Source organism: Ipomoea nil, unplaced genomic scaffold (assembly GCF_001879475.1).
Source record: "Ipomoea nil cultivar Tokyo-kokei standard unplaced genomic scaffold, Asagao_1.1 scaffold1125, whole genome shotgun sequence".
Taxonomy (NCBI): Eukaryota; Viridiplantae; Streptophyta; class Magnoliopsida; order Solanales; family Convolvulaceae; genus Ipomoea; species Ipomoea nil.
The window spans coordinates 217,083-244,894 of record NW_017617553.1 but is presented as its reverse complement, the minus strand read 5'-3'; the positions used below and the strand labels follow the sequence as shown (position 1 = coordinate 244,894).

Sequence of the window (27,812 nt, the reverse complement as noted above, 5' to 3'; positions counted from 1 at the left end):
CGATTGTGTCTTGAATAAACTAATAGTTTGAATTGTGGTGTTGGGAGTGTGGAAATGTCTGTGGCGTCGAGTTCGAGTTCGGTTTTTCAGGTGAAGAGCAGGGAGCTCCTTGCGCCTTCACCGGCCAAGAGTCTGGTGAGTGGGGTGCCGTTGGGACGTGTGGGTGTAGGAGCGGGCAGGGGCAGAGGTAAGTGTAAGAGGACCAGTTCTGTGGCCAATAGGGCGAGTGGTTTGGAGAAGAGGTTTTATGGGACAAAGTTGGGAGCTTTGGGCTCTGAGACTTTGCATCTTTGGCAATCGGATGGGCCTGGTAGAGCACCGAAGCTGCGGATGGTGGTACGTTCTGCATTGTCTCAGGTTCCGGACAAGCCTTTGGGTCTCTATGATCCATCCTATGATAAAGATTCCTGTGGCGTTGGATTCGTTGCTGAACTTTCCGGTCAAAGCAGCCGCAAGACGGTATAATAAATACTATTATGTTTTACAACAGTAACAGTTTGCCCAAGATTCATAGTATACTCGTTTGATTTTTTTTTTTTTTTTTTTTTTTTTTTGGTGGGGTTAAAATCTATTTCGTGGACTTTCTAGTAATTGATTGATGAAGTATATAACTATTCTCAAAAAAAAAAAAAAACTTTGGTGTGTAGGTGTCAGATGCAATTGAAATGTTGGTACGGATGTCCCATAGAGGCGCGTGTGGCTGTGAGACGAATACTGGTGATGGGGCTGGCATTCTTGTGGCTCTTCCTCATGACTTTTACAAGGAGGTTTGTTTGTTTTTCAGTAATCTTCATTGCTAGTAACTGTTTGGGTATTTACTTTAGACAAGCCTGTGGTTTTCAGAAGATCCTATTTTATTTTTTAATCGTCTTTCTTAATTCTTATTCCACCTAGACTAGATCCTATTTGCGTGCTAGTGGATTTTTTTCCTCTTACTTTTAGTGAACTCCTTTAAAGTAAATGGGGGGATAAGAAAGTGGAAAAGTTGAAGAGGAAAGTTTCCTCCAATTAATCTTTTTTGGTGTTGATTTTAGTTGCTTTTCAAGATTCAGGCTTGAGCCCTGTTAGTTTGTGTCAATGTGGTGAGTGGTTGGAGACTTGTGAGTTGTGAGTTGAGACCTTTATTGTTTGACACCCTGTTTCAGGTTGCTAAAAATGTAGGGTTTGAGCTACCACCACCTGGACAGTATGCAGTTGGCATGTTCTTCTTGCCTACTTCTGAAAGCCGAAGAGAGCAAAGTAAAATTGTATTTACAAAGGTAATCTAAGCCCCAAAGGTTCTTTTATAATTGGCATGTTATGTCATTTTTCTTTACTGTTCCATTGGTCATAATTGTTTAGAGTCATGATGAAGTGAGGCTGGTTTACTTGACCATCATGTTTACATTATGCTTATTGCTTCTAAAATTTCTAAAATTTTGTGTTTGATTGTAGGTGGCTGAATCACTTGGTCATACAGTTCTTGGATGGCGACGTGTCCCAACAAATAATTCAGGACTGGGAAACTCTGCTTTGCAAACAGAGCCTGTCATTGAGCAAGTGTTTCTTACTCAGACTCCCCGGTCAAAAGTTGATTTTGAGCGACAGGTAGTAGTCTTACTTGAGTAGTAATACTTGTTTGGTGTTATTTTGATCAACTTTTAGTTTCTTAAATATGCTTTGAATTTGCTAAATGGCAGATGTACATATTACGGAGGGTTTCTATGGTAGCCATTCGAGCTGCATTAAACCTCCAATATGGTGGTTATAAAGATTTCTATATATGTTCTCTTTCCTCGAGGTGAGTTTGTCTTGAGTTTTACTTGGTAGCTAGCTATTGCATTTCTGTGCTACAATGTCTCAAATCTTGATCTGCTTCCTGTAGGACTGTTGTCTACAAAGGCCAGTTAAAGCCTGATCAGTTGCAGGAATACTACTATGCAGATCTTGGGAATGAAAGGTTTACGAGCTACATGGCCCTGGTAAATATATTATCCATTCACCTTTTATTTGTACACTGACTCCATACTTCAACAACCAACAGCATTGGATCAACCCTAACTGAAGAGATGCAAGGTTGAGAAAATGACTTCTGAGGCATTGCAGTATGTATGATCTCTTAAGTTCTTCCACTCCCTTGATCACTGTTTGAGTTCAGATTCTTGGTTGAGTTGGTAAGGACCTCAATTATGAAGTCATCAATGTTTGCAGAAACTTGATGTCCTCCTTTCTATAATCAATAAGGATGAAACCTCCAATTAGTGGGGGAAAGGAACTGTGTCTGGTCAAGGTAGCCTAGGGTTTGAAGCCATTTTGCGGAACAGCGGTTACAAAATCTCAAGTGCCAAACCAAATAAAAAAGATTTTCTACAAAATTCATATAGTTGCAATTGGGATTTCCAATGTGATTTCTTTTCATTGTTTTCTGGTGCAGGTTCATTCTAGATTCTCAACAAACACCTTTCCTAGTTGGGATCGTGCTCAACCCATGCGTGTCTTGGGTCACAATGGGGAAATTAATACTCTCCGTGGCAACGTGAACTGGTAAGTCTAATGTTGTAAAAACGCGAGCAGGATCCTTGTGCCCTTAGGGTGGAGAGGTTTTGCTTTGGTTGTTAAAAAAGAGTATTCTTGTCATTGTAATGGAAGATTAGGATTCTCGGTTTAGATGTTGAAGCTGGAGTTGTTTAAATATAATATTGCCTTATATTCTTGTTTTATTATTTCAATTTTGATTTTGATTATAGATGATATCCAGTCATTTTTTCTTTTTAGGATGAAGGCTCGTGAGGGTCTTCTAAAGTGTAAGGAGCTGGGGCTTTCTAAGGCAGAGATGAAAAAGCTTTTACCCATTGTTGATGCTAGTTCTTCTGATTCAGGTTTTGCCCACTTTCTTTCTCTTAAAAACTACTTTCTGCAGCCAATAGGCTGTAGCCCCTTAATAGCTTCTGCAGGTGTGAAATACTTTAACTCACTGTGGTTATTTTATATCTGATTCCTGATCTTTTTACATTAGGAGCATTTGATGGTGTACTTGAACTCTTAGTTCGTGCTGGTAGAAGTCTCCCAGAAGCTGTGATGATGATGATTCCTGAAGCCTGGCAGAATGACAAGAACATGGATCCTGAAAGGAAGGCTTTGTATGAATATTTCTCAGCTCTCATGGAACCTTGGGATGGGCCTGCTCTTATTGCATGTATGGGACCTTGGGAAGTTTTTGTTTGACATCTAAGTTTTTCCACTGTTGATTTCCTTTGCTAACACATAATCTTTGCATATGTGAAGTTACTGATGGACGCTACCTTGGAGCAACATTGGACCGCAATGGTCTTCGTCCGGGCCGCTTTTATGTCACACACAGTGGCCGGGTTGTAATGGCAAGTGAAGTTGGTGTGGTTGATGTTGCACCTGAGGATGTATGTAGAAAAGGAAGACTTAATCCTGGCATGATGCTTCTTGTGGATTTTGAAAACCATGTTGTTGTCGATGATGATGCTCTGAAACAGCAATATTCTCTTGCTAGACCTTATGGGGAGTGGCTTGGAAGGCAAAAGCTACAATTGAAAGACATAGTTGAGTCTGTAAAAGAATCAGACAGGACCCCTCCACCAATTGCAGGAGTAGTACCTGTGAGCTACCAGTCTCATATTGCCTTTATTTTCTTATTCACTGTGGTCTTTTTCTGACAAGTGCTTTGTATTTTTCACTTTTAGGCATCCAATGATGATGAGAACATGGAAAATATGGGCATTCAGGGTCTGTTGGCTCCATTGAAGGCCTTTGGGTATGTATCCCTTTTATTTTCTGCTAGGTACTAAGAATCTCTATGGTTTTGCGTTCTCATGGAGGAAATGATTAATTTGATGCCTTTCAAATAGCTACACGCTTGAGGCCTTGGAAATGCTGCTACTCCCAATGGCAAAAGATGGGACTGAAGCTCTTGGTTCTATGGGTAATGATGCTCCATTGGCTGTAATGTCCAACAGGGAGAAGCTTTTATTTGACTATTTCAAGCAGATGTTTGCTCAGGTTACAAATCCTCCTATTGATCCTATTAGGGAAAAAATTGTCACTTCTATGGAGTGTATGATTGGCCCAGAAGGGGATCTTACAGAGACGACTGAAGAGCAGTGTCATCGCCTCTCACTCAAAGGTCCTCTTTTGACCATTGAGGAAATGGAAGCCATTAAGAAGATGAACTACAGAGGATGGAAGAGCAAGGTTCTTGATATCACATATCCTAAAGAACATGGAAGTAAGGGTTTAGAGGAGACCTTGGATAGGATTTGTTCTGAAGCACATGCTGCAATCAAGGATGGTTATTCAACCCTTGTGCTTTCGGACAGAGGTATTTCATGTGACTGAATTAATATACATATAAACATCTTGTCACTTTATTTAGCACACAACTTATATATTCAAGGTATTGATTTTTTTTTTATCCCTTCTTGAACTGGTGTAGCCTTCTCAAAGAAGCGTGTTGCTGTGAGCTCCTTGCTGGCTGTTGGGGCAGTCCATCATCACCTAGTTAAAAAGCTTGAGCGCACTCGTGTTGCACTGATTGTCGAATCTGCTGAGCCCCGTGAGGTGCATCATTTCTGCACACTTGTAGGATTTGGAGCTGATGCTATTTGCCCTTATTTGGCTATAGAAACTATATTAAGACTGCAGGTTGATGGAAAGATCCCACCAAAGACTACTGGTGATTTCCATACGAAAGATGAGCTTGTTGGAAAGTACTTTAATGCAAGCAACTATGGGATGATGAAGGTTCTTGCCAAAATGGGCATATCAACTTTGGCCTCTTACAAAGGTGCTCAAATTTTTGAGGCAGTGGGCCTTTCATCAGAAGTAATGGAGCGGTGCTTTGCTGGAACTCCTAGCAGAGTTGAGGGAGCCACTTTTGAAGCACTTGCACAAGATACACTTAAGTTGCATGAACTAGCATTTCCAACACGAGCTCTCCCTGCTGGTAGTGCTGAGGCTGTAGCACTCCCTAATCCTGGTGATTATCACTGGAGAAAAGGGGGTGAGATTCACCTCAATGATCCCCTTGCCATGTCAAAATTACAGGAGGCTGCCAGATCCAACAGTGTTGCTGCCTATAAGGAGTACTCCAAGCGTGTTCAAGAATTAAACAAACAATGTAATCTAAGGGGTCTTTTGAGATTTAAAGAGGTAGGAGTTAGAGTTCCTCTGGAGGAAGTTGAACCAGCTAGTGAGATTGTTAAACGTTTCTGCACTGGAGCAATGAGTTATGGGTCAATATCATTGGAGGCTCATACAACTCTTGCTATTGCAATGAACAGAATTGGGGGAAAGTCAAATACAGGTTGGTTAAGTCTTTATCAATGATTATTATAATTGTTTTGTCCCATAGTTAATGCATTAGGGCCATTTATTCTGTCAGAGGTTTACTTTCCATCTGCATAGAGGGTGAGGTAAAATGTGTGCTGATTTCTAATGTTTTGCACAGGTGAGGGAGGTGAGCAGCCATCTCGCATGGAGCCTCTTCAAGATGGTTCAAGAAACCCTAAGAGAAGTGCAATTAAGCAGGTTGCAAGTGGCAGATTTGGGGTCTCAAGTTATTATCTCACAAATGCTGATGAACTACAGATAAAAATGGCCCAGGTAACCTTTTGTCAGTTATTTTGGTCTTGATATAAGTTATCCATGCTTGTGCATATTTGACTATTTTGTATTATTATATTATATATATTCCATATAGGAGAAAGGATCCTGTTATTTATATTCCATATAGGAGAAAGGATCCTGTTATTTATGATTTTTTCTTGAGTGGATGACGATGTGTTTGCAACATACCTTACAGCATTTTTGCATTTTTAGCTGATTCCTATGTTTGACATTTTGTGAGCTACCCATAATTGGAAATGTTCTTTAAGCAAGACCTGTATTATTAACACTGTATTCTACAACCTGAAGGGTGCAAAGCCTGGAGAGGGTGGTGAACTTCCTGGACACAAGGTCATTGGTGACATTGCTATCACTAGGAACTCCACTGCTGGGGTGGGATTAATTAGCCCACCTCCACACCATGATATCTATTCAATTGAAGATCTTGCTCAATTGATTCATGATCTTAAGGTAAATTATAGATTTTTATAAATTTCTCTTGGAGTCACTGATCTTCACATTCTAAACTGGTCTGATTTGTGAATGAACAAATAATTTATAATATAATATTTTTCCTTCCATTCTTGTAGAATGCAAATCCAGGGGCTCGAATAAGTGTGAAGTTGGTGTCTGAAGCTGGTGTTGGGGTGATTGCAAGTGGTGTTGTAAAAGGGCATGCCGATCATGTTTTGATCTCTGGTCATGATGGAGGTACAGGAGCCTCAAGATGGACGGGCATCAAGAATGCTGGAGTTCCATGGGAACTTGGTCTTGCTGAGACCCATCAGACATTAGTTGCAAATGATCTTCGTGGTCGGACAGTTCTGCAGACAGATGGCCAGTTGAAAACTGGAAGAGATGTGGCTATAGCTGCACTGCTTGGTGCAGAGGAGTTCGGTTTCAGCACTGCTCCCCTAATAACACTGGGATGTATCATGATGCGAAAATGCCATAAAAACACCTGTCCTGTGGGAATTGCAACTCAAGATCCTGTTCTTCGTGAAAAGTTTGCTGGGGAACCAGAGCATGTAATAAATTTCTTCTTCATGCTAGCAGAAGAATTAAGGGAGATCATGTCTGAGCTTGGTTTTCGAACTCTTAATGAAATGGTCGGGCGTTCAGATATGCTTGAGCTCGATAAAGATTTAGTCAAGAATAATGAAAAATTGAAAAACATTGATCTCTCCTTGCTACTCCAACCCGCTGCTGATATTCGACCAGAGGCTGCACAATATTGTGTGCAGAAACAAGATCATGGCTTGGACATGGCTTTAGATAACAAATTAATAGCATTGTCGACAGCTGCTTTAGAGAGAAGTCTTCCTGTATACATCGAATCTCCAATTATCAACGTAAACCGGGCAGTTGGCACCATGCTTAGCCATGAAGTGACCAAGCGTTACCACCTTGATGGGTTGCCTGCTGACACAATTCATATCAAACTCAGCGGAAGTGCAGGACAGAGTCTTGGAGCTTTTCTGTGCCCTGGCATCACCCTTGAGCTTGAAGGTGATAGCAATGACTATGTGGGTAAGGGGTTGTCAGGTGGCAAGATTATTGTTTATCCTCCAAAAGAAAGCACATTTGACCCCAAGGAGAACATTGTAATTGGAAATGTTGCTCTCTATGGGGCAACAAAGGGGGAGGCCTACTTTAATGGGATGGCTGCAGAAAGATTTTGTGTTCGAAACTCAGGGGCCAAGGCCGTTGTAGAGGGTGTTGGTGATCATGGCTGTGAATACATGACAGGTGGAATAGTAGTTGTACTTGGGAAAACTGGCCGCAACTTTGCTGCTGGAATGAGTGGTGGAATTGCATATGTCCTTGATGTGTATTCGAAGTTCAGGTCACATTGCAATACTGAGCTAGTTGACCTGGATAGAGTTGAAGATGAAGATGATATTATGACGCTTAAGATGATGATACAACAACATCAGCGTAATACAAACAGCAGTCTCGCAAAGGAAGTTCTTGCTGATTTTGACAATTTATTACCCAAATTTATCAAGGTCATCCCAAGAGATTATAAGCAGGTTCTTGCAAGCATGAAAGAAGCAGAAGCTAGCAAAAAAATAGTGGAGATTGCAGCTATGGAATCCGAAGAGAAAGAAGAAGCAGAGTTGAAGGAGAAAGACGCCTTTGAAATAGTGGAGATTGCAGCTATGGAATCCGAAGAGAAAGAAGAAGCAGAGTTGAAGGAGAAAGACGCCTTTGAAGAGCTGAAGAAATTGGCAGTTGCATCCTCAAATGGGAAAGCAAGCCAGGTGAGTTTTGTCACTTCTGTGTTTGAATTTCTCCCCCTCCCCTTGTGCCATATGCTTTATAAACATTGTGGTCATAATAATTGTAGAAACACCATACATATAAATCTAGTGAAATACTATAGATTTATAAATACTTAGGCAGCCTTGACACCCTATACTTATATTTGGGAGTTGCCATTTACCCCTCACCCTTAACCATTGATCTCAAATCTTGTGCTTCATATTTTTTTTTATATAACATTTAGATTTATTTATTATATCAGTTACCCTCTATTTTTAACCAAATTACAATCATAACACTGCACCACTATCAAGAAAACAATATACGTAGTATATATTTATGAAGTGACACGTTTTTCGAGCTAGCTCTTTTGACTTTTTTTTTTTTTCAATTTTTGTTGTTTGAAAACATTGTTTAATATTGAATTATTTTCTTGCTTCCTAAAAACAAATCAATCGAGGAAACAAAGATCGAGGAGGGAGTGGAAAGAAACTGTTGGCCGAGGAGAAATTAAAAAGGAAAATTTTAAGAGTACCATATATATATATATTTGTTGGCAGCAATAGACTAAGGAGAAATTGGTACAACGTACTATTAATGTTTAATTTGTTTATAACTTGATTATGTATTATATATGCTTCTTTTTTCTTTATGTTCATTGACTTAATGAATCCAATGTTAATAATAGTTTACATTTTCCATAATGTTTCATGGAATGTATTAAAATATAGTCTTTATATTATATACGGTATTTTTATTTTTTATTAATAATGTACTATTAATATTTAATTTGTCATTATCGTGTTTGGACTTATAATTGTATATCATGTTACTACTTAAATAATGTATTTATTTGTACTTTTATTTTTCATATTTTTAAAATTTATATATATTATTATTTAAAATTAGAACACATTAATTAAGTATTTTGGAACCAACAGGTTGAAGAAGTGGAACCCGTGAAGAGGCCAACCCAAGTTGACAAGGCAGTCAAACATCGAGGTTTTGTTGCTTATGAGCGAGAAGGAATTTTGTATAGGGACCCAAATATTCGCATGGGAGACTGGGAAGAGGTCATGGAAGAGACTAAACCTGGTCCACTTCTGAAAACACAGTCTGCACGCTGTATGGACTGTGGGACTCCTTTTTGTCATCAGGTAGAAATGTCTACCACCAACGTGTTCACAAATGGATACTCTGTTTTCTGAACTTCAAATTTATTATATTGTTTTTGGAAAAATATACAGGAGAACACTGGCTGTCCTCTAGGGAATAAAATACCAGAATTCAATGAGTTGGTGTACCAAAACAGATGGCGGGAAGCACTGGATAGGCTTCTGGAGACTAATAACTTTCCAGAATTCACTGGCCGTGTATGCCCTGCACCTTGTGAGGGATCTTGTGTCCTTGGTATCATAGAAAACCCTGTCTCTATTAAAAGCATTGAATGTGCTATAATTGACAAAGCTTTTGCGGAAGGATGGATGGTGCCGCGACCTCCCGTCAAGAGAACTGGGTATGCCTTGCAATTCTAATCCCCTTTTCCCTTCATCTATTATGAGCTGCCACTTTTGCACACATTTATACTCGGTGCCTTCCCCGTATTTAACTTTTTTATTTTTATTTTTGCCATCTTCACATACATAATAATCACTTTTGGTCTTACAACAGAAAAAGAGTTGCCATTGTTGGAAGTGGACCAGCTGGTTTGGCTGCTGCCGATCAGTTGAATAAGAAAGGTCATACTGTGACAGTTTTTGAACGTGCTGATCGAATTGGTGGTCTTATGATGTATGGAGTCCCCAACATGAAGGCAGACAAAATTGATGTAGTTCAGAGACGGGTAGACTTAATGGAAAAGGAAGGTGTTAACTTTGTTGTAAATGCTAATGTGGGAAAGGATCCTTCGTTCTCCCTTGATCGGCTTCAAGAGGAGCATGATGCAATTCTTTTAGCGGTAGGATCAACAAAACCAAGGTAAGCACTATCTTTGACTTGCTACATTATTGTTTGTATATATATTTACAGAAGATGCCTCATTTATCTTATACTAATGGACTCTATTTGGCAGGGACCTTCCTGTTCCTGGACGTGAACTGTCTGGAGTCCATTTTGCTATGGAGTTCCTTCATGCAAATACTAAAAGCTTGCTTGATAGCAATCTAGAGGATGGTAAAAACATCTCTGCCAAGGGCAAGAAGGTGGTAGTTATTGGTGGAGGTGACACTGGCACAGATTGCATAGGAACTTCTATTCGTCATGGCTGTAGTAGTTTAGTGAATCTAGAGCTTCTCCCCCAGCCTCCGATGACTAGGGCTCCAGGCAATCCTTGGCCCCAGGTTTGATCATGTCCCTCTAATATTGTGCTATTCATACTGTTTTGTTACTTGAAATTATTAATATTCTAACAGATAAAGCCTCCCCCCTCCCCATTTTCTCCTTCATATATATTATATATATATTTTAAAATATTTAGTTACATTTTTTATAACATTTGGCATATACTTTGCTAGTAACTATTCTGTTTTTGTAGATAAATTTTCTGTTTAAGTCATGGGGTGCTCTTGCTATTAAAGTGTAATTAATTAATCTCTTGTGCTCTAACTTTTGACGATCTTTTGCATCATATTATTATGTACTTGGCAGTGGCCTCGTACATTCCGTGTGGATTATGGGCATCAAGAAGCTGCTACGAAATTTGGCAAGGACCCAAGGACCTACGAGGTGCTAACGAAGCGGATCGTTGGAGATGAAAGTGGAGTGGTGAAAGGTCTTGAAATTGTTGATGTGAAATGGGAGAAGGATGCTAGTGGGAGATTTCAATTCAAGGAAGTAGAAGGTTCTGAGAAAATTATTGAAGCCGATCTGGTTTTGCTTGCAATGGGTTTCCTTGGTCCAGAATCGGTAAGTGTTATTATTATTTACATACCTTACTCTTTTAAGGTAAGATGCCATAGATTCTAATGATTTGTTGGCCTTGATTGTTCAGACCATAGCTGACAAACTGGAGATGGAGACAGACAACCGGTCAAACTTTAAGGCGGAATATGGAAGCTTTGCTACGAGTGTGGAAGGTGTGTTTGCAGCTGGCGACTGCCGGAGAGGCCAGTCTCTAGTAGTATGGGCGATCTCAGAGGGGCGACAAGCGGCTGCACAGGTTGACAATTATCTGATGCAAGACGAAGAAGACTCTACTAGCAAGGTTGCGCAGCAAGGTAGCAGCGACAGACATACTGTTGTTACGTAAATTATTATTATTATTTCATGTTTGAATTGGAGAAGAAGTGGTGATTGTTATTGGTGTACAAGGGATCTTATTTCATGGACAGTTGTGGGGGATTGGGGTTAGAATTTTGCAAGTTTTTAGCGGGTTTATGCTAGGTTGTTTTGTGGTCATATATTTTGTTAATACGTTGCCTGTTGGTTTAAGGGCGGGCAGCCAGCCAGGCCTAGCAGAGGAATAAATGTACAGTTTTGTTTTTAGAATTGTTGCAATCTCAGTTATATTGGATAGTTAATGGCGTTTTAATTTGTGTTTTTGATTGGTAGTTAAATGTTTTTTTCCGTTTGTGTTTTTGATTGATAGTTAAATGTTGTTGAGTTTTTAGCGTGCCTTTTAGTATTATGCTGAGTTGAGTTTCTAGTGTATAGCTAGAAGAGGAGGTTGGGGCATTAATATTATGTGTGCATTTAGTGTGTTTGCTCTTTGATATCTTTTCATGCCATTGTTATACCATACTCTATTTTGACCTTGGGTCTAAAAATTATTTGTATAAACTGAAAGACATATAATATGTTAATTAATTGCAGATATATAATATGTTAACTGTGTTATAATTATCTCTGACCATTATCTTAACATGTTAGACTTAATTTGTGACCATTATCCTATTCTACTATCCTATTTTTTAGGATCATGGATGGATAGTTTAGGCCTTTTAATGATGTTGTTAATTACAATAATATTTTTTGGCTTCAACCAAAATCCAAAAATCGCCCTAGAGAAAAGAAACTATGTGCAATTATATGTTTTAAAGAAAAGGAAAATTACGTCTTCGTTTTACTTCCCGCAATGGCTGCGGCGAGAAGCGGCAGACGGTGATCGGAGAGATCGGTTTCCGCAGACGGCGATCGGATTCCGTAGACGCAGTCAGCTTCTTCCTACCTGACGCCGGCAAATTGATCTTCCCTCCCTTATCGCCAACCAAAATGGGGGGCTGTTCACCGTAACGAAGCGGTTTCTACTTCCGGGCCACAGAGATCTGAGTGGATGCCGGAAAGGGAAACCCGAAGGCAAGAGGATCGCGGAGCCTCGACGGAGATGTTCCCCTTTTTCCCTCTGAAGACATCGTCGATCACCTCTGCGCCGCTCTTGATCTCATCTTCGGCCTTCAAATTCCCGGCTTGCCACCGCATCAATTCTGTTTAGCATCTCCGGCCTTGGGCGATTAATTCTGGGTCGCAGCAGGACATCATTTCCGTTTGGCAATTTCTTCCAATCCTCTAAAAGCTAAGTACCTTTTTGTTTAATTCTTGCGGTTTTACATGATATTCGCATGGTTTGTTTTTGGTACTGCCCCAGGGAGTATACTATAAACTTAGTATCAAAGTAAGATTAGCTTACCACTTATGAGTATACATACATGCTTACTGCATGCACCTAGAATTCATTATATATGTCTCTATCCTTAGAATACAATCTGTGCAATGTATATTTGTATGTCAAATGAGGCAACCAAAACGTTTGATGAAATACCTGAACCAGATGTAGTTCCCCTTTCTCAAAATGATTGTATTGAGAAGGCTTTGTGTGCATTTACTGAGATGTCTCAGTGTCTCAACAAGAGGTTGAACCTAAATTCAGCCACATTTCTGGCACAAAAACCAGTGATTTCAATACTGGAAATTGGTACACTTGCATATAATCAAGAAGATATTCATCAGTTGATTTAGATGCCGGAGTAGAGAAATCAAATCACTCATGTCAACACAACAATATATCCAAGGCACATTGCCAAGTATTCATTTTATTATTATGTTTTTGAACATACGCTATTTGTTCAACTTACATTTGTTGGTGTCAAATTGTTAGTTCTTTGATAGATGTCATGAATATTGAATCATGCCTTATACATAAAGCTATGTGTTGGGATGGTCACCTTCATGAATCAAAATGCAAAATTCTTTGCTATGAATAGTATTAAACCCCTTCAGAAATTAAGTCTAAATGGTCACCTCTCATCGCTAGAAACCTCACGGTATGAATATGCATATTAAAGCTATGTTGAATTATTTCATTGGGCTATACATTGTTGTTTTTTCGTGGGCATCATAAATACAAATTTAAAGTATTTGTGAATATGAGATGTCCTTCATAATTTCATAATTCCAAAGAAGCTGAGTTGAGGTGCTTAAATGTTCCGTGTACATATATATTTTGTGTAATATATATGTGTAGTTAAGATGTGGATCTTGAGTTATCTAAGTTGTATGGTGATTTTATGGTATTTAGAAAGAATGATCTTCACACATAGTAATATGAAAATTCTGACCGGTGCAGTTTGAAAATTAAATTCATGAAAAATACCTATTGAACTCCTTTTGGCATGAAATTTTTTCTGGAGAACCTATACTTATGATTTTTTGATGTCTGTAAAAAGATTTTATTAAAAATATGCTTTGGTTGTTCCAGAAAAATTTTTAAAGTTTTGCCAGTGTGCTGCCAGTTAATTTTCTGCTTGGCGTAGTGTTGGGAAAAATTTTGAAAAAAATACTTTCAGACCTTGGATTGACATAAAAAATTTTATGTCAAAATGTGTTATCGTTTTTCCCAGAGAATTTTGCATTATGGGTCAAAATTTCTGAATTTTTTGTCCATTTCAATATCTTGAATTATTTGAAGGAAATGGATTATGTTGATATCGTATATACCCTGGAAGTTTAATATTAAAAATGTATTATGTAGATAATGTCCTCAATCACCAGGAATCTCCGTCACAAAGTACGGATGCCCAAAAGGCACAAACACTCAGTTGAAGATTATGGTGATCATGAGTGATCACCCTATGATGTTTGATGGATGATTTTAATATTCATGTGACTTGTGTATCATGATTCATTAATATTTAATTTTATTCTCAAATCATTTTATTAATATATTCATTTAAATGCTATGATGATTTCTGTTCCGGGCATATTTTCAAACGGTGATAATCTAAACTATAATATGCATTTGCATCCAGTTGATGCTTAGAATTTGAGAGCTTAATTGAAATATATAATGTTGTGACACACTTGCATACCTTGTTTAGTGAATGTGCTGGTTAACACATGACAATTACTTTTGTCACAATTTGTTTTCTCATATAGTGTAGCTATGTGCAATGTTCCAAAAATTCCGCCTAGGCACCGATTAATCGGCGCCTAGGCGCTAGGCGCTGGCCGGCCGCCTAGCGTATCACCATAATCGGTGGTCTAGGCGCCTGGCCGGCTAGGCGACCGACTAGGCCGCCTAGGCACTGACCGCCTAGGCCTCTTAAGCGCCGACTAGGTCTCCTAGGTACCGACTAGGCCGCCAAGGCACCGTCTAGGCTGCCTAGGCACCAATTAGATCTCCTAGTCGGCCAATTAACTATTGATCAATTCTTTTTTAAATGAGTTATTTCACTCAAAACAACATCGTTTTGAGCGAAATAATCCTAAATTGTTCAATCTCTAGATGTTTTTAGGTTAATATTTAATATTTTAGTATTAACTATTAAAGTATCAAATAGTTTATAATTATCAAGTCTTAAAAAATTTAAAGAAATTTTAAAAAAATAAAAATACACTGGCGCCTAGGCGCCGATTAATCCCCGCCTAGGCGCCCTAGGCGCTAGGCACTCCCCGAGCGCCTGATGGGTGCCTAGCGATTTTTTCAACCATGGCTATGTGTATATAACAAAAGAAAATGTGGCGTAACAATTATTTGCTATAGGCCATAAATATTACATCCTGTTAGAAGATAAATTCATAGCACTAATTATAGCTCTCAATTTTAAGAATATATATTTGTCCAAACTAACTAAGGGTTTTAATTTTCTAAGTCAGATGCACCTTAATAATGAATTTTTGATAAAAAATGGTCCACCTATCCCGGCCCATCAATCCCTGTAGGATTGCTTATATCACCACCATAGCATACCTCTAAAAGGGCTATCAAAGGAACCTCTGTCTGTTGGCTAAATGCCAATAACCCATTATAGCGTTAATGAATATTGTTTCTCGGCATTAGGGGAGATAAGAGTCCGAATCTAGTGGAATGGAATGCTGAGAAATTTCATAATAAAATGAAATCGTTATTTAAATACACGTTCTAGTTAGACTGAACTGGAAGTTCAGGAGATAATTGATCTGCCAAATATATCTATTGATCATAAAAGAGTGACTAGGTCATGTACCTTCCCCAACTTGGACCAAATATATCTACCGATACTCCTTGACACTAGAAGTGTAGGAGATCTATCTGTGAAAGAGGTAAGAATCATAATACTAAATCTAGTAAAGAAACATTGTCACTCTTGAAAATACCTTGAATAATCATGTCTCGCAGACATTCGTTCAGAAGACGAAAAACCCTAGTAAAATTATAGGTGCACCAAACAACATAATACTAGGGATGCGGAACGATCAGATCTAAATGTCTTTGGGAAATGACAACAATCCGGTTGATTTAGAAATTGCCATGCATGAATTCTATAAATATGGGAGAAAATTATGATAAAATGTTATAGTTGTTGATAATCTAGATCCAGAGTTAGACACCAGAAGTGCCATGACTATTTAACATATAAAAGAGCAATTAAGGCATAGCTCGACTCGCTAAAATGAATACATTCTCTTTATAACAATACACCATTGAGCGTTAACCTTGAAGGTTACAAATGGGTGTATGCACGAAAAAGAAATAAGAATAACGAGATGATATGATATAAAGCGAGTTTGTAGCTTATGGGTTCACGCAGGGACCCTTTGATTCTTATCAAATATACTCTTCCAGGATAAATGACATTAAGTTCCGCTACATAATATCACTGGCAGAACAATAATAAATATGCAGTTAATATATAGAAATCCTTGATGAATTTATAATCTCCGAAATGAGAAAATGAAAATCGTAGCATGTATGGTATTAAATTTTCAATGGTCTTATTGACTGAGTATTTCTTCTTGAAGAATGAATATGTATTTATTACGTACCCTTTAAGGAGTTGCGAATGGAGTTATTATCCTCATGAAGAAGGAATAATATGTACCATTATGTGTTCAATAAAGAGTAGATAATGAACTTGTTTATTATCTCAGTCAATATGTTGCACAAATGATAAATGTGTACATTTATGCATACTCAACAAAGTATATATGGGCACCCGTGTTGAACTTCCATATGGGAGGTTGTGAGTTCAAGCCTCAGTGGAGGCGTTATTGGCTCTTTGTGTTCCAGTAGGTTGAGAAAGTATGAACATATACAACATTGTAAAAGAGTCTGTAGCAAAAAAAAAAAAAGTACATACAGTGTCAAAATGCAACTCACGTGAGCTCTAGAAGATTCACGAAGATGTTTTACAGAATGATTCACTATAGTGACAATATTAATAATATGTATCATACATTCTTTTCTACACTTATTTTGGAACAATATTGTCTTTATATTAAAAGATATAGACTTTGAAGATTGTTATCTTCAAGGGAGTGTCATTCATTTGAATCAATCTTGAAGATTATAATTAAACCAATCCTGAAAATTGGGTCTTGAAGACCAACAACTGTACTCTTTTTTCTCTAATTAAGTTTCTGATATTATTTTCTTAATTAAAGGTTTTTTAATGACGCAGCTAGTGCCCTACATGAATACGCATATCATGTACTCTTTCCTCAACTAGTTTTTTCTAGTGAGGTTTTTAAAGAGACATGATTTTTGGTATAATAATGCCAAGAAGATTATGCCCAGAAGTTTTTATGGTTGAACTCTTTTCCTTAGCTAAATTTTTTCCCACTGGGTTTTCTTAATTAGCCTAAGATTTTTAATGAGACAACTTTGTATAACACATGATTATGGGAAGATAATGTCCGAGGGGGAGTGTTGTAATTATCTATGTGTATGACCATTATCTTAGATTCTTAGCATATTAGACTTAGTTTGTGGCCATTATCCTATTCTACTATTCTATTTTCTAGGATCAGTTTAGGGCCTTTTAATGATGTTGTATCGGTGTATTCATGCAATGAAATTAGGCAATTTATATCCTGCACCACGGCGTGCGTTGCATTGTGGGCCCAGATGCAAAACGACGTCGTTTCAATTTTTTTTATTTTTATTTTTTGAAATTTCCCGCCCCAGTGTTTGGCAATTAATTTTTCTTTAAAAAAAAACCAATGTTCAAAAATGTACATAATGTTATACTAGAATACACATAATTGTATGCATGAATATACATAATTATATAACAAAATATACATACTCTTTTTTAAAAGATAATACACATAATCTAACATAATACATAATAAACATAAACTTTTAACATAATACACATCAACTCTTAACATAATACACAAAAATTTTCTAATACGGATGTACATAATTGTATAAAAAGAATGTACATAATTGTATAAAAAATGTACATAATTGTATGAACAAATATACATAATTGTATGAACAAATATATATAATCGCAGCAACTTCCTACCGCACCTCCCAAAACGAAGTCGTTTTGGGAGGCGCGCGGCGCACAATGCTACGCGCGCCATGGTGTAGGGTATAACGATTGATGAAATTAATGAGAATGATTTTCTTCTGGGCTCTCACTTCTCTCTCATCTGATCTCTCTATTGTATTATTGCTTATGTTCACGCGAGAGATTTCGCATCACAAACTGTTTATTATATACATATACATATATATATATATATATATATATATATATATATATATATATATATATATATATAATGTAAGAAGAATCTTGATCTATAGTACAATTTGCCTAAGCAATGACCAATGGCGGATCCAGAAATTTTTGTTAGTGGGGGCGAAATCATTAAAGCAAAAGGAACAGTTTGAAAAATAATGAAACACTTAAAAAATATAGTAATATATATTGTTGGGTATAAGTGAAAAATAAAACAAATCAAAACTTTATAAAAATATTCATAACAAAATATGAAACATAATTAATTTGATAAAATAATTCAATTAGAAAACCCATTATAAATTACACATCTCGTTATATATATATATATATATATATATATATATATATATATATATATATATATATATATATATATATATATATATATAGTGAAAGGTTCCCGTGCAGATGTGCGGTGGATTAATGTGGATTAATGTGCATGAGATTTGTACTCAATGACCATTCCTAGGGTAAAGCATGGCTTTGCCAACTAGTCCAAGCAATCCATTGTTTGCATTTATTCGCCTTTATATATACATATATATCTAAAACGTGTACTATATATACCTACAAGGGCTATATATGGGGCGATGGTAGGGTGAGTGGGGGCAGCTGCCCCCACGGCCCCCATGCTAGGTCCGCCCCTGACAATGACATAATTAATTTCTTCATGTGAAAATATTTTCTCCAAAATTTATTCATGGATACTCTTAGACAACTCGTTTGATTCTAAGAAAATATTTGAGGAATGTAATTGAAATTTAATAGAAAAGAAATTATTAAAAAGATTGATTCTAGTTTGGTGAGATTTTCTTCTTCGCAATAGAAGCAGGACTAAGGGCTTGAAAGATGGTTAATGGTACTATTTTGTTCTCTGTATGAGATTCTTCATTATACACAACGTAGGCAGAGAATACCACAGAAATAGCACAAAATGACAATTACAATATGTAAACTTCAAGAGAATAAATTCAATCTATCAAGTTATCATGATTCACACGAATATGCAAAGATATTTTCAAGATACAAGCTAAGTGAAAGTTAGTTTTAGTGGTGATGTAGTGCAGTGTGAGAGATATCTTCATACCGTCTCAAAAGGGAGTTGAATAGTAGGGGTTAAGCACAAAAGTGTATAATGTTTGGAAATTTGTGAGATGAGAATCATGTGAGAATAAAAAACACAAGGAAATGAACAATCAAACAAATAATTATCAAACGATTGTAATTAAATGGCGGGACTTGGACATAGTCACTCTTGTATACCTGCTATAGTGGTTCCTAGGATAAAGACCATGTAATGCCTCAACAAAGGGGACTAGAGAGATGCTACGAAATGCCAATACCACTCTCGTGGACATTGGACTTTCATTTAGCTTTAAGCTGCATTTTCATGGTGACTCAAACAAATTGAAGCAATTCATCAAACACATGGTGTTCAAGTCTCATTCCAACTTCTTTTCTCAAAACAAAGTTGGACTATGAGAGGTATGACTATAGTGTTGCTCTATTCGATCTCATAGTGACAACATACACCTTATCCATATAACTCTTGCATAATTAGGCTCAAATTATACAAGAATTCATATAAACCTTCAAGCTCACAAGTCACAACTAGAACTGTCATTGTACTATCTATCATTGCAATTCAAATCACATAGCATCCATAATAAAAGAGCTCAATCCAAATCCTTAAAAGGAATCTAGCTACTCATACTCGAAATGGAAATGAAAGCATGAATTGGAATATAAGACATTGCAATAACAATTCAATTGGTGAAAAATCAATCCATTGAGATACAAACTGCACAAACAAGCTGATTTTATCAAGTGATGAACCAACGTAAATTGTAGAACCCTAGCTTTGTTAGAGCACCTTCTTGATTGACAAAGCAAACAATCTTGTACAAATCACCAAGCTGTTTGTCAGAGATTCATCCATCACATCAACACTCTACTAATTGGTGTTCATGCCCAATTGTGTAATCAATACACATATTTCTCAAACCATCCGCTTAGCACATTCTAATCAAACGCTTGCTTTATAGAAAATAATTATTCTCTTAAAATCGCTCTCTATACCATAGCCCTGCAACCATCTTCACATTCTAAACTGGTCTGATTTGTGAATGAGCAAATAATTTATAATATAATATTTCTCCTTCCATTCTTGTAGAATGCGAATCCAGGGGCTCGAATAAGTGTGAAGTTAGTGTTTGAAGCTGGCGTTGGGGGTGATTGCAAGTGGTGTTGTAAAAGGGCATGCCGATCATGTTATGATCTCTTAATGAAATGGTCGGCGTTCAGATATGCTTTGAGCTGGATAAAGATTTAGTTAAAAATAATGAAAAAATGAAGACCATTGATCTCTCCTTGCTACTCCAACCAGCTGTTGATATCCGACCAGATGCTTGATCTCTCCTTGCTACTCCAACCAGCTGTTGATATCCGACCAGATGCTGCTCAATATTGTTGTGCAGAAACAAGATCATGGCTTTGGATAACAAATTAATAGCATTGTCGACTGCTGCTTTAGAAAGAAGTCTTCCTGTATACATTGAATCTCCAATCATCAATGTAAACCGGGCAGTTGGCACCCTGCTTAGCCATGAAGTAACCAATCTTATCACCTTGATGGGTTGCCTGCTGACACAATTCATATCAAAGTCAGCGGAAGTGCAGGACAATAGTCTTTGAGGTTTTCTGTGCCCTGGCATCACCCTTGATCTATTATAAGCTGACACTCTTGCACAACATAAAGGCAGACAAAACTGATATAGTTCAGAGACGGATAAACCTAATGAAAAAAGAAGTGTTAACTTTGTTGTAAATGGTGATGTTGGTGGAAAAGATCCTTCGTTCTCCCTTGATCGGCTTTGAGAGGAGCATGATGCAATTGTTTTAGCGGTAGGATCAACAAAACCAAAGTAAGCACTATCTTTGACTTGCTACATTATTGTTTCTATATATATATTTAAGAATATTGCCTCATCCATCTTATAATACTAATGGACTCTATTTGGCAGGGACCTTGAGGGATATTTATACCCATTCCACCTCCTCAATAAATGGTGGAGATCTATTTGATCCTACGGCTTAGATTTATTTTTTAGAATCCTCCAAGAATCTCTACACAACCAAAAGATTCTCTAATGTTCTAGAATATTCTATATATCTCTGCTACCCGTAGTATTATGTATATGCTTCTAGAATATTCTACCAACTATAGGATGCTATGTACAAGTGCTAGAAAAGTCCAGAAATATGTAGTAAAGTGTCATGCGTGTTACAATATAGCTAAAAGAGGTTGGGCATTAGTTTGTGCTTTTTAATATTATGTGTGCATTTAGTGTGTTTGTTCTTTGATATCTTTTTAAGCAATTGTTATACCATAGTATATTATATTTTGCATTGTGGATCTTGGTTGGGTCTAAAATTTATTTGTATAAATTGAAGACACATAATATGTTAACGGTTTATATATATATATATATATATATATATATGCATGCAATTAACATGTACTGAAGACGATGAACATTTGTTAGCCCTCTTTGAGGTGGAAAGATTATTGTTTATCCTCCAAAAGGAAGCACATTTGACCCTAAAGAGAACATTGTAATTAGAAATGTTGCTCTCTATGGGGCAACAAAGGGGGAGGCCTACTTTAATGGGATGGCTGCAGAAAGATTTTGTGTTTGAAACTGAAGGGCCAAGGCCATTGTAGAGGGTGTTGGTGATCATGGCTGTGAATACATAAGACAGGTGGAATAGTAGTTGTACTTGGGAAAACTGGCCGCAACTTTGCTGTTGGAATGAGTTGTGGAATTGCATATGTCCTTGATGTCACATTGCAATACTGAGCTAGTTGACCTTGATAGAGTTGAAGATGAAGATGATATTATGACGCTTAAGATGATGATACAACAACACCAATAATACAAACAGCAGTTTTGCATAGGAAGTTCTTGCTGATTTTGACAATTTATTACCCAAATTTATCAAGGTCTTCCCAAGAGATTATAAGCGGGTTCTTGCAAGCATGAAAGAAGCAGAAGCTAGCAAAAAAGCAGTGGAGATTGCAGCTATGGAATCCAAAGAGAAAGAAGAAGCAGAGTTGAAGGAGAAAGACGCTTTTGAAGAGCTGAAGAAATTGGCAGCTGCATACTCAAATTGGAAAGCAAGCCAGGTGAGTTCTATGTTCTATAGATTCATAAAAATACTTAGGCAGCCTTTGACTTGAAATATTTAGGAGTGATCAAGAATGATGGACTTGGACTAGTTATACAATTTCATAGATTTGAGTTTCAGCTCAGATATGTAGTACTAGTATGGCATAAAACCATAACTATTGATTTACTTGCTTTGAGTAGGAAGACGATGAACATTTGTTAGCCCTCTTTCAGTTTTTCTTTCATGCATACATGCAGTACGGTTCTATTTGTCACTGGTTTTATAATTGACAAAGCTTTTGCGAAAAGATGGATGGTGCCGCGACCTCCTGTCAATTAAACTGGTATGCCTTGTAATTCCAATACTCTTTTCCCTTCATCTATTAACTTTCTGAGCGGGACATTCTAGTAGGTATTTTTATTTTTGCAATCTTCATATACATAATAATAACTTTTGGTGTTACAGAAAAAGAGTTGCCATTGTTGCGAGTGGACGAGCTGGTTTGGCTGTATCAGTTGAATATGAAAGGTCATATTGTGATAGTTTTTGAACGTGCTGATCGAATTGGTGGTCTTAGGAATGTGTTAACTTTGTTGTAAATGCTAATGTTGTAATCGATCATTCCTTCTCCCTTGATTGGCTTCAAGAGGAGCATGATGCAGAGCATGATGTAGAGCGGCTTCGAGAAGAGCATGATGCAATTCTTTAAGTCGTAGGATCAACAAAACCAAGGTAAGCACTATCTTTGACTTGCTACATTATTGTTTCTATATATATATACAGAAGATTGCCTCATCAATCTTATAATATTTGAATTTTGCCCGGTAAGTAGAAGATTGCTTCATGTATCTGAGGTAGATGATACTAATGAACTCTGTTTGGCAGGACCTTGAGGGGTATTTATACTCATTCTACTTTCTCAATGGATAGTGGTGATCTATTTGATCCTACGGCTTAGATTTATTCTCTAGAATTCTCCAAAAATCTCTATACAACTGAAGTGATTTCCTAATGTTCTAGAATATTTTATATATCTCTACTACCCCTAGTGTTAGAGCAAATACCAATTTTAGTCCCACGAGTATTAACAAAATGACAGTTTTAGTCCACATGTTTAATTCCTACCAATTTTCATCAATGACTATTATTTTAGTACCAATTTTCATCCACGGCTATTGTTTTAGTGTCAAAACTCATCACATCGGCCACTCCTTCGTTTAAGACATGCTAAAATATGAAATTATTATGGGTATTTTCATCCTTTTCAAATTAAGATATCAATTTGAGCATGAATAAATGGATTTAAACCCTAAGATATGTCACAATTCGTAGTTCTATCCTCAAATTTAAGGTAGGATGAGGATGAGAATTGCGAATTGGGATCGATCTTAAGGCTTAAATCCCTTTATTCATGCTCAAATTGGAATCTTAAGTTGAAAATGCCCTTAAAATTTTTAGACTTCAGCATGTCTTTAATGGAGGGGTGACCGGCGTGATAAATTTTGGTACTAAAATAATAGTCGTGGATGAAAATTAGTACTAAAACAATATTCGTGGATGAAAATTGGTATGAATTAAACATGTGGACCAAAACTGTCATTTTGCTAATACTCGTGAGACCAAAATTGGTATTTGCTCCCTAGTGTTATGTATATGCTTCTAGAATATTCTACCAACTATGGGATGTAATGTACGAGTGCTAGAAAGGTCCAAAAAGATGTAGCAAACTTCGAAAATGTGTAGCAAAGTGTCCCGCACGTTTCAATATAGCTAGAAGAGGTTGGGGCATTAGTTTGTGCTTTTTAATATTATGTGTGCATTTAGTGTGTTTGTTCTTTGATATCTTTTTAAGCAATTGTTATACCATAGTATATTTTGCATTATGGATCTTGGTCGGGTCTAAAAATTATTTGTATAAATTGAAGACACATAATATGTTAACGGTTTATATATGTATGTATGTATGTATGTATGTATGCATGCAGTTAACATGCATTGACACATAATCTGAATATTATAATGCAAGATGAATGTTGATCTTATAGTATAATTTGCCTAAGCAATGACATAATTAATTTCTACATGTGTAAAAATATTTCTTCCAAAATTTATTCATGGACACTCTTCGATTCTCAGAAAATATTTGAGGAATGTAATTGAAATCCAATAGAAAAAAAAATTATCAAAAAATATTTGAAGAATGTAATTGAAATTCAATAGAAAAGAAATTATTAGAAATATTGACTTCATTTTGGTGAGATCTTCTTCTTCTTGGCAATAGAAGCAGGACTAAGGGCTTGAAATTAAGATGGTTAATGGTGCTGTTTCGATCTGTATTAGATTCTTCATTATACACAACGTGAGAATACCACAGAAATAGTAAGACAATGCACAAAATGACAATTAAATTACGTATCAAAGTAAACTAAAAGAGAATGAATTCAATCTATCAAGTTATCATGACTCACACGAATATGCAAGATATTTTCAAGATACAAGTGAAAGTTGGTTTTAGTGGTGATAGAGTGAAGTATGCTAAAATATCTTCATATAAAATATCGTTTCAAGGAATCGATTTAAATGGAGTTGAATAGTACCGGATTAAGCGTATAAGTGTATAGTGTTTAGAAACTTGTTCGAATGAAGATATGAGAATCATGTGAGAATAAAAAACACAAGGAAATGAACAATCAAACAAGTAATTATCAAACAATTGTAATTAAATGGCGGGACTTGGACCTAGTCACTCTTGTATAGATGCTATAGTGGTTCCTAGGATAAAGACCATGTAATGCCTCAACAATGGGGACTAGAGAGACACTACTAAATGTCAATACCACTCTCGTGGGCATTGGACTCTCATTTAGCTTTAAGCCTCATTCTCATGGTGACTCAAACCAATTGAAGCGCTTCATCAAACACTTGGTGTTCACGTCTCATTCCGACTTCCTTTTCTCAAAGCAAAGTTGGACTACTGAGATGTATGTCTATGGTGTTGCTATATTTTCATAGTGACAACACCTTATCCATATAATTCTTGCATAATTATGCTCAAATTATGCAAGAATTCATATAACATCCAAGTTCACAAGTCACAAATAGAACTCTCATTGAGTCATTGCACTATCTAACATTACAATTCAAATCACATAATCCTTAAAAGTTATCTAGCTACTCATACTCGAAATGGAAATGAAAGCATGAATTGGAATAGAAGACATTGCAATAACAATTCAAATAAAGAAAATGTAGAAAAAGGGAAAAAGACTTAACCTTGATATACAAAAAAATGAAAAGTGCAATTTGAAAATTCAAACTAAAATGAATTAAAAGCCAAAATGATCTTCAATTCTTCATCAAAGTTGGATTGATTACAAGATGAGAGGTTTTGGACAATGGCGGACCTAGTGTGGGGCAGTGGGGCAGCTGCCCCCACTCACCCCACACACCACCCCATATATAGCCCTGGTATGTATATATGTATATATAGTACATGTTTTACATATAAATATAAGAAAACTAATCAAAATAAACATTAGGTGAGTTGGTTGAGTTAGTAGAGCCGTGTTTTAGGTTAGAAAATGTCATGTCATTGGTTCGAACCCCTTGTCTGTGTTTGGCTTTATAAAGTAAGATGTGTTATCAAATTAATTATGTTTCATATTTTGTTATTAATATTTTTATAAAATTTTAATATGTTTTATTTTTCGTTTATATCCAACAATATTTATGATTATATTTCTTTTAAGTGTTTCATTATTTTTCACACTATAATGTTTTGCCCCACTCAAAAAATTTTCTGGGTCCGCCACTGGTTTTGGAGAGACTTTTTCCTTAAAAAATTCTGGAGAAAAAAGTTAAAAATAAAAAGTCATCTAAAAATAACCACCTAGACTTATTTATACCTTTCAAAGAAACTAATATAAAAAATTCTGAATGTATGGTCATGATCTACCTCCCACCCGGAGGTGGATCGTGACCACTAAGAGGGTGACCGTGATCATCCTTGGTGTCTCACTAAAGCTCGCGATCATGAGTATTAGCGGAAATTCGAAAATCTGAAACTGCTTTTGGAGGGTCACGATCATAGTCGTAGTTGTGATTGTGACCGGGTGCGTCCCTCTCTATTGCCTAAGTTCTCAGAACGAATGCAAATTATTTTTGAATTACAATTGACAAGAACAAGAAATGAAAATTATTGTTGAATTAATATGAATTCAAGAGAGCAAAGATCAATTATTGTTGAATTAATTTGTAATTCAATTCTTAGTTCAATTACTTGTTCTTGTCGATTGTTCTAATTGCTAAGGCAGTGAGTGATTCATTCAGTGATAATTAAAATGACACGAGTAATTTGATAACTCAGTTTGGAGTGATAACCTCTCCTACATCTTGGGGGCCACCAAATTAGTGAAAAACCAATTCATTAAGGTACAAACTACACAAACAAGGATGGTGAGACCCATTTTACCAAAGTGATGAACCAACTTAAATTGTAGAACCCTAGCTTTGTTAGAGCACATTCTTGATTGACAAAGCAAAGAATCTTGTACAAATCACCAAGTTGTTTGTTGTATATTTATCCATCACATCAACACTCTACTAATGGGTGTTCATGCCCAATTGTGTAATCAATACACATATTTCTCAAACCATCCGCTTAGCACATTCTAATCAAACGCTTGCTTTGAGTGAAGAATTCAGTTCTTTATCTGAGAAAAAATAATTGTTCTTCTTAGCACATTCTAATCAAACATTGAGGTTTTGTTGCTTATGAGCGAGAAGGAATTTCGTATAGGGACCCAAATATTCGCATGGGAGACTGGAAAGAGGTCATGGAAGAGACTAAACCTGAATGTATCACTGTATGGACTGTGGGACTCCATTTTGTCATCAGGGGATAACTCTTGGCTGTCCTCTAGGGAATAAAATACCAGAATTCAATGAGTTGGTGTACCAAAACAGATGGCGGGAATCACTATTTTTAAATTACATTTTTTAATAACATTTGGCATATACTTTGCCAGTAACTGTTCTGTTTTTGTAGATAAATTTTCTGTTTGTTAGTCTTTTATTTATTAAAAGCCTAAGTCATGTGGTGGTCTTGCTATTAAAGTTTAATTACTAATTAATCTCTTGTGCTCTAACTTTTGACATTGATCTCTTCAATAATATATTATGTGCTTGGCAGTGGCCTCGTGTATTCCGTGTGGATTATGGCATCAAGAAGCTGCTACGAAATTTGGCCAGGACCCAAGGATGTGCGAGTCCTAACGAAGGAGTTCATTGGAGATAAAAGTGGAGTGGTGACAGGTGTTAAAATTGTTAGTGTGAAATGGGAGAAGGATGCTAGTGGGAGATTTCAATACAAAGAAGTAGAAGTTCTGAGAAAATTATTGAAGCTGATCTGGTTTTGCTTGAATCGGTAAGTGTTATTATTATTTACATAAGTTACTCCTAAGGTCCAAGATGCCATAGATTTTAATCATTGTCGGCCTTGTTTGTTCGTTCAGACCATAGCTAAACAACTGAACATGGAGACAGACAGCCGGTCAAACTTTAATGCCGAATATTGAAGCTTCGCTACCAGTGTGGAATGTGTGTTTGTAGCGGGTGACTGTAGTTACGTACATTATTATTATTATTATTATTATTATTATTATTATTATTATTATTATTATTATTATTATTTCATGTTTGAATTGGAGAACTGGTGATTGTTATTGGTGTACAAGGGATCATATTTGATGAGCAGTTTCGAAAGAAAAGAAGTTGGGGTTAGAATTTTGCGAGTTTTTAGTGGTTATGCTAGGT

The 27,812-nt window shown here is 36.6% G+C and overlaps 1 protein-coding gene across 10 annotated transcripts; it reads left to right on the top strand.

The window, feature by feature from the left end:
* LOC109183410 (glutamate synthase 1 [NADH], chloroplastic) lies at positions 1-27,812 on the top strand. 10 transcript variants are annotated; one of them, XM_019333487.1, is made up of 24 exons: positions 55-459; positions 648-767; positions 1,146-1,259; positions 1,435-1,587; positions 1,680-1,780; positions 1,865-1,961; positions 2,414-2,523; positions 2,755-2,858; positions 2,996-3,175; positions 3,265-3,608; positions 3,693-3,763; positions 3,858-4,327; positions 4,442-5,311; positions 5,456-5,610; positions 5,923-6,084; positions 6,204-7,877; positions 8,820-9,035; positions 9,126-9,394; positions 9,550-9,855; positions 9,950-10,217; positions 10,525-10,782; positions 10,868-11,149; positions 27,698-27,724; positions 27,774-27,812. In XM_019333487.1, the coding sequence occupies exons 1-22, from the start codon at positions 55-57 to the stop codon at positions 11,123-11,125; spliced, it is 6,705 nt and encodes a 2,234-aa protein (XP_019189032.1). In that variant the 3' UTR covers positions 11,126-11,149; positions 27,698-27,724; positions 27,774-27,812. The 10 variants fall into 10 exon arrangements, with proteins under 10 accessions (XP_019189033.1, XP_019189032.1, XP_019189035.1 ...); XM_019333490.1 differs by lacking the exons at positions 10,868-11,149; positions 27,698-27,724; positions 27,774-27,812 and adding exons at positions 18,907-18,914; positions 27,463-27,493 and having other exon boundaries at positions 10,525-10,805; XM_019333488.1 differs by lacking the exons at positions 27,698-27,724; positions 27,774-27,812 and having other exon boundaries at positions 1-459; positions 10,868-11,407.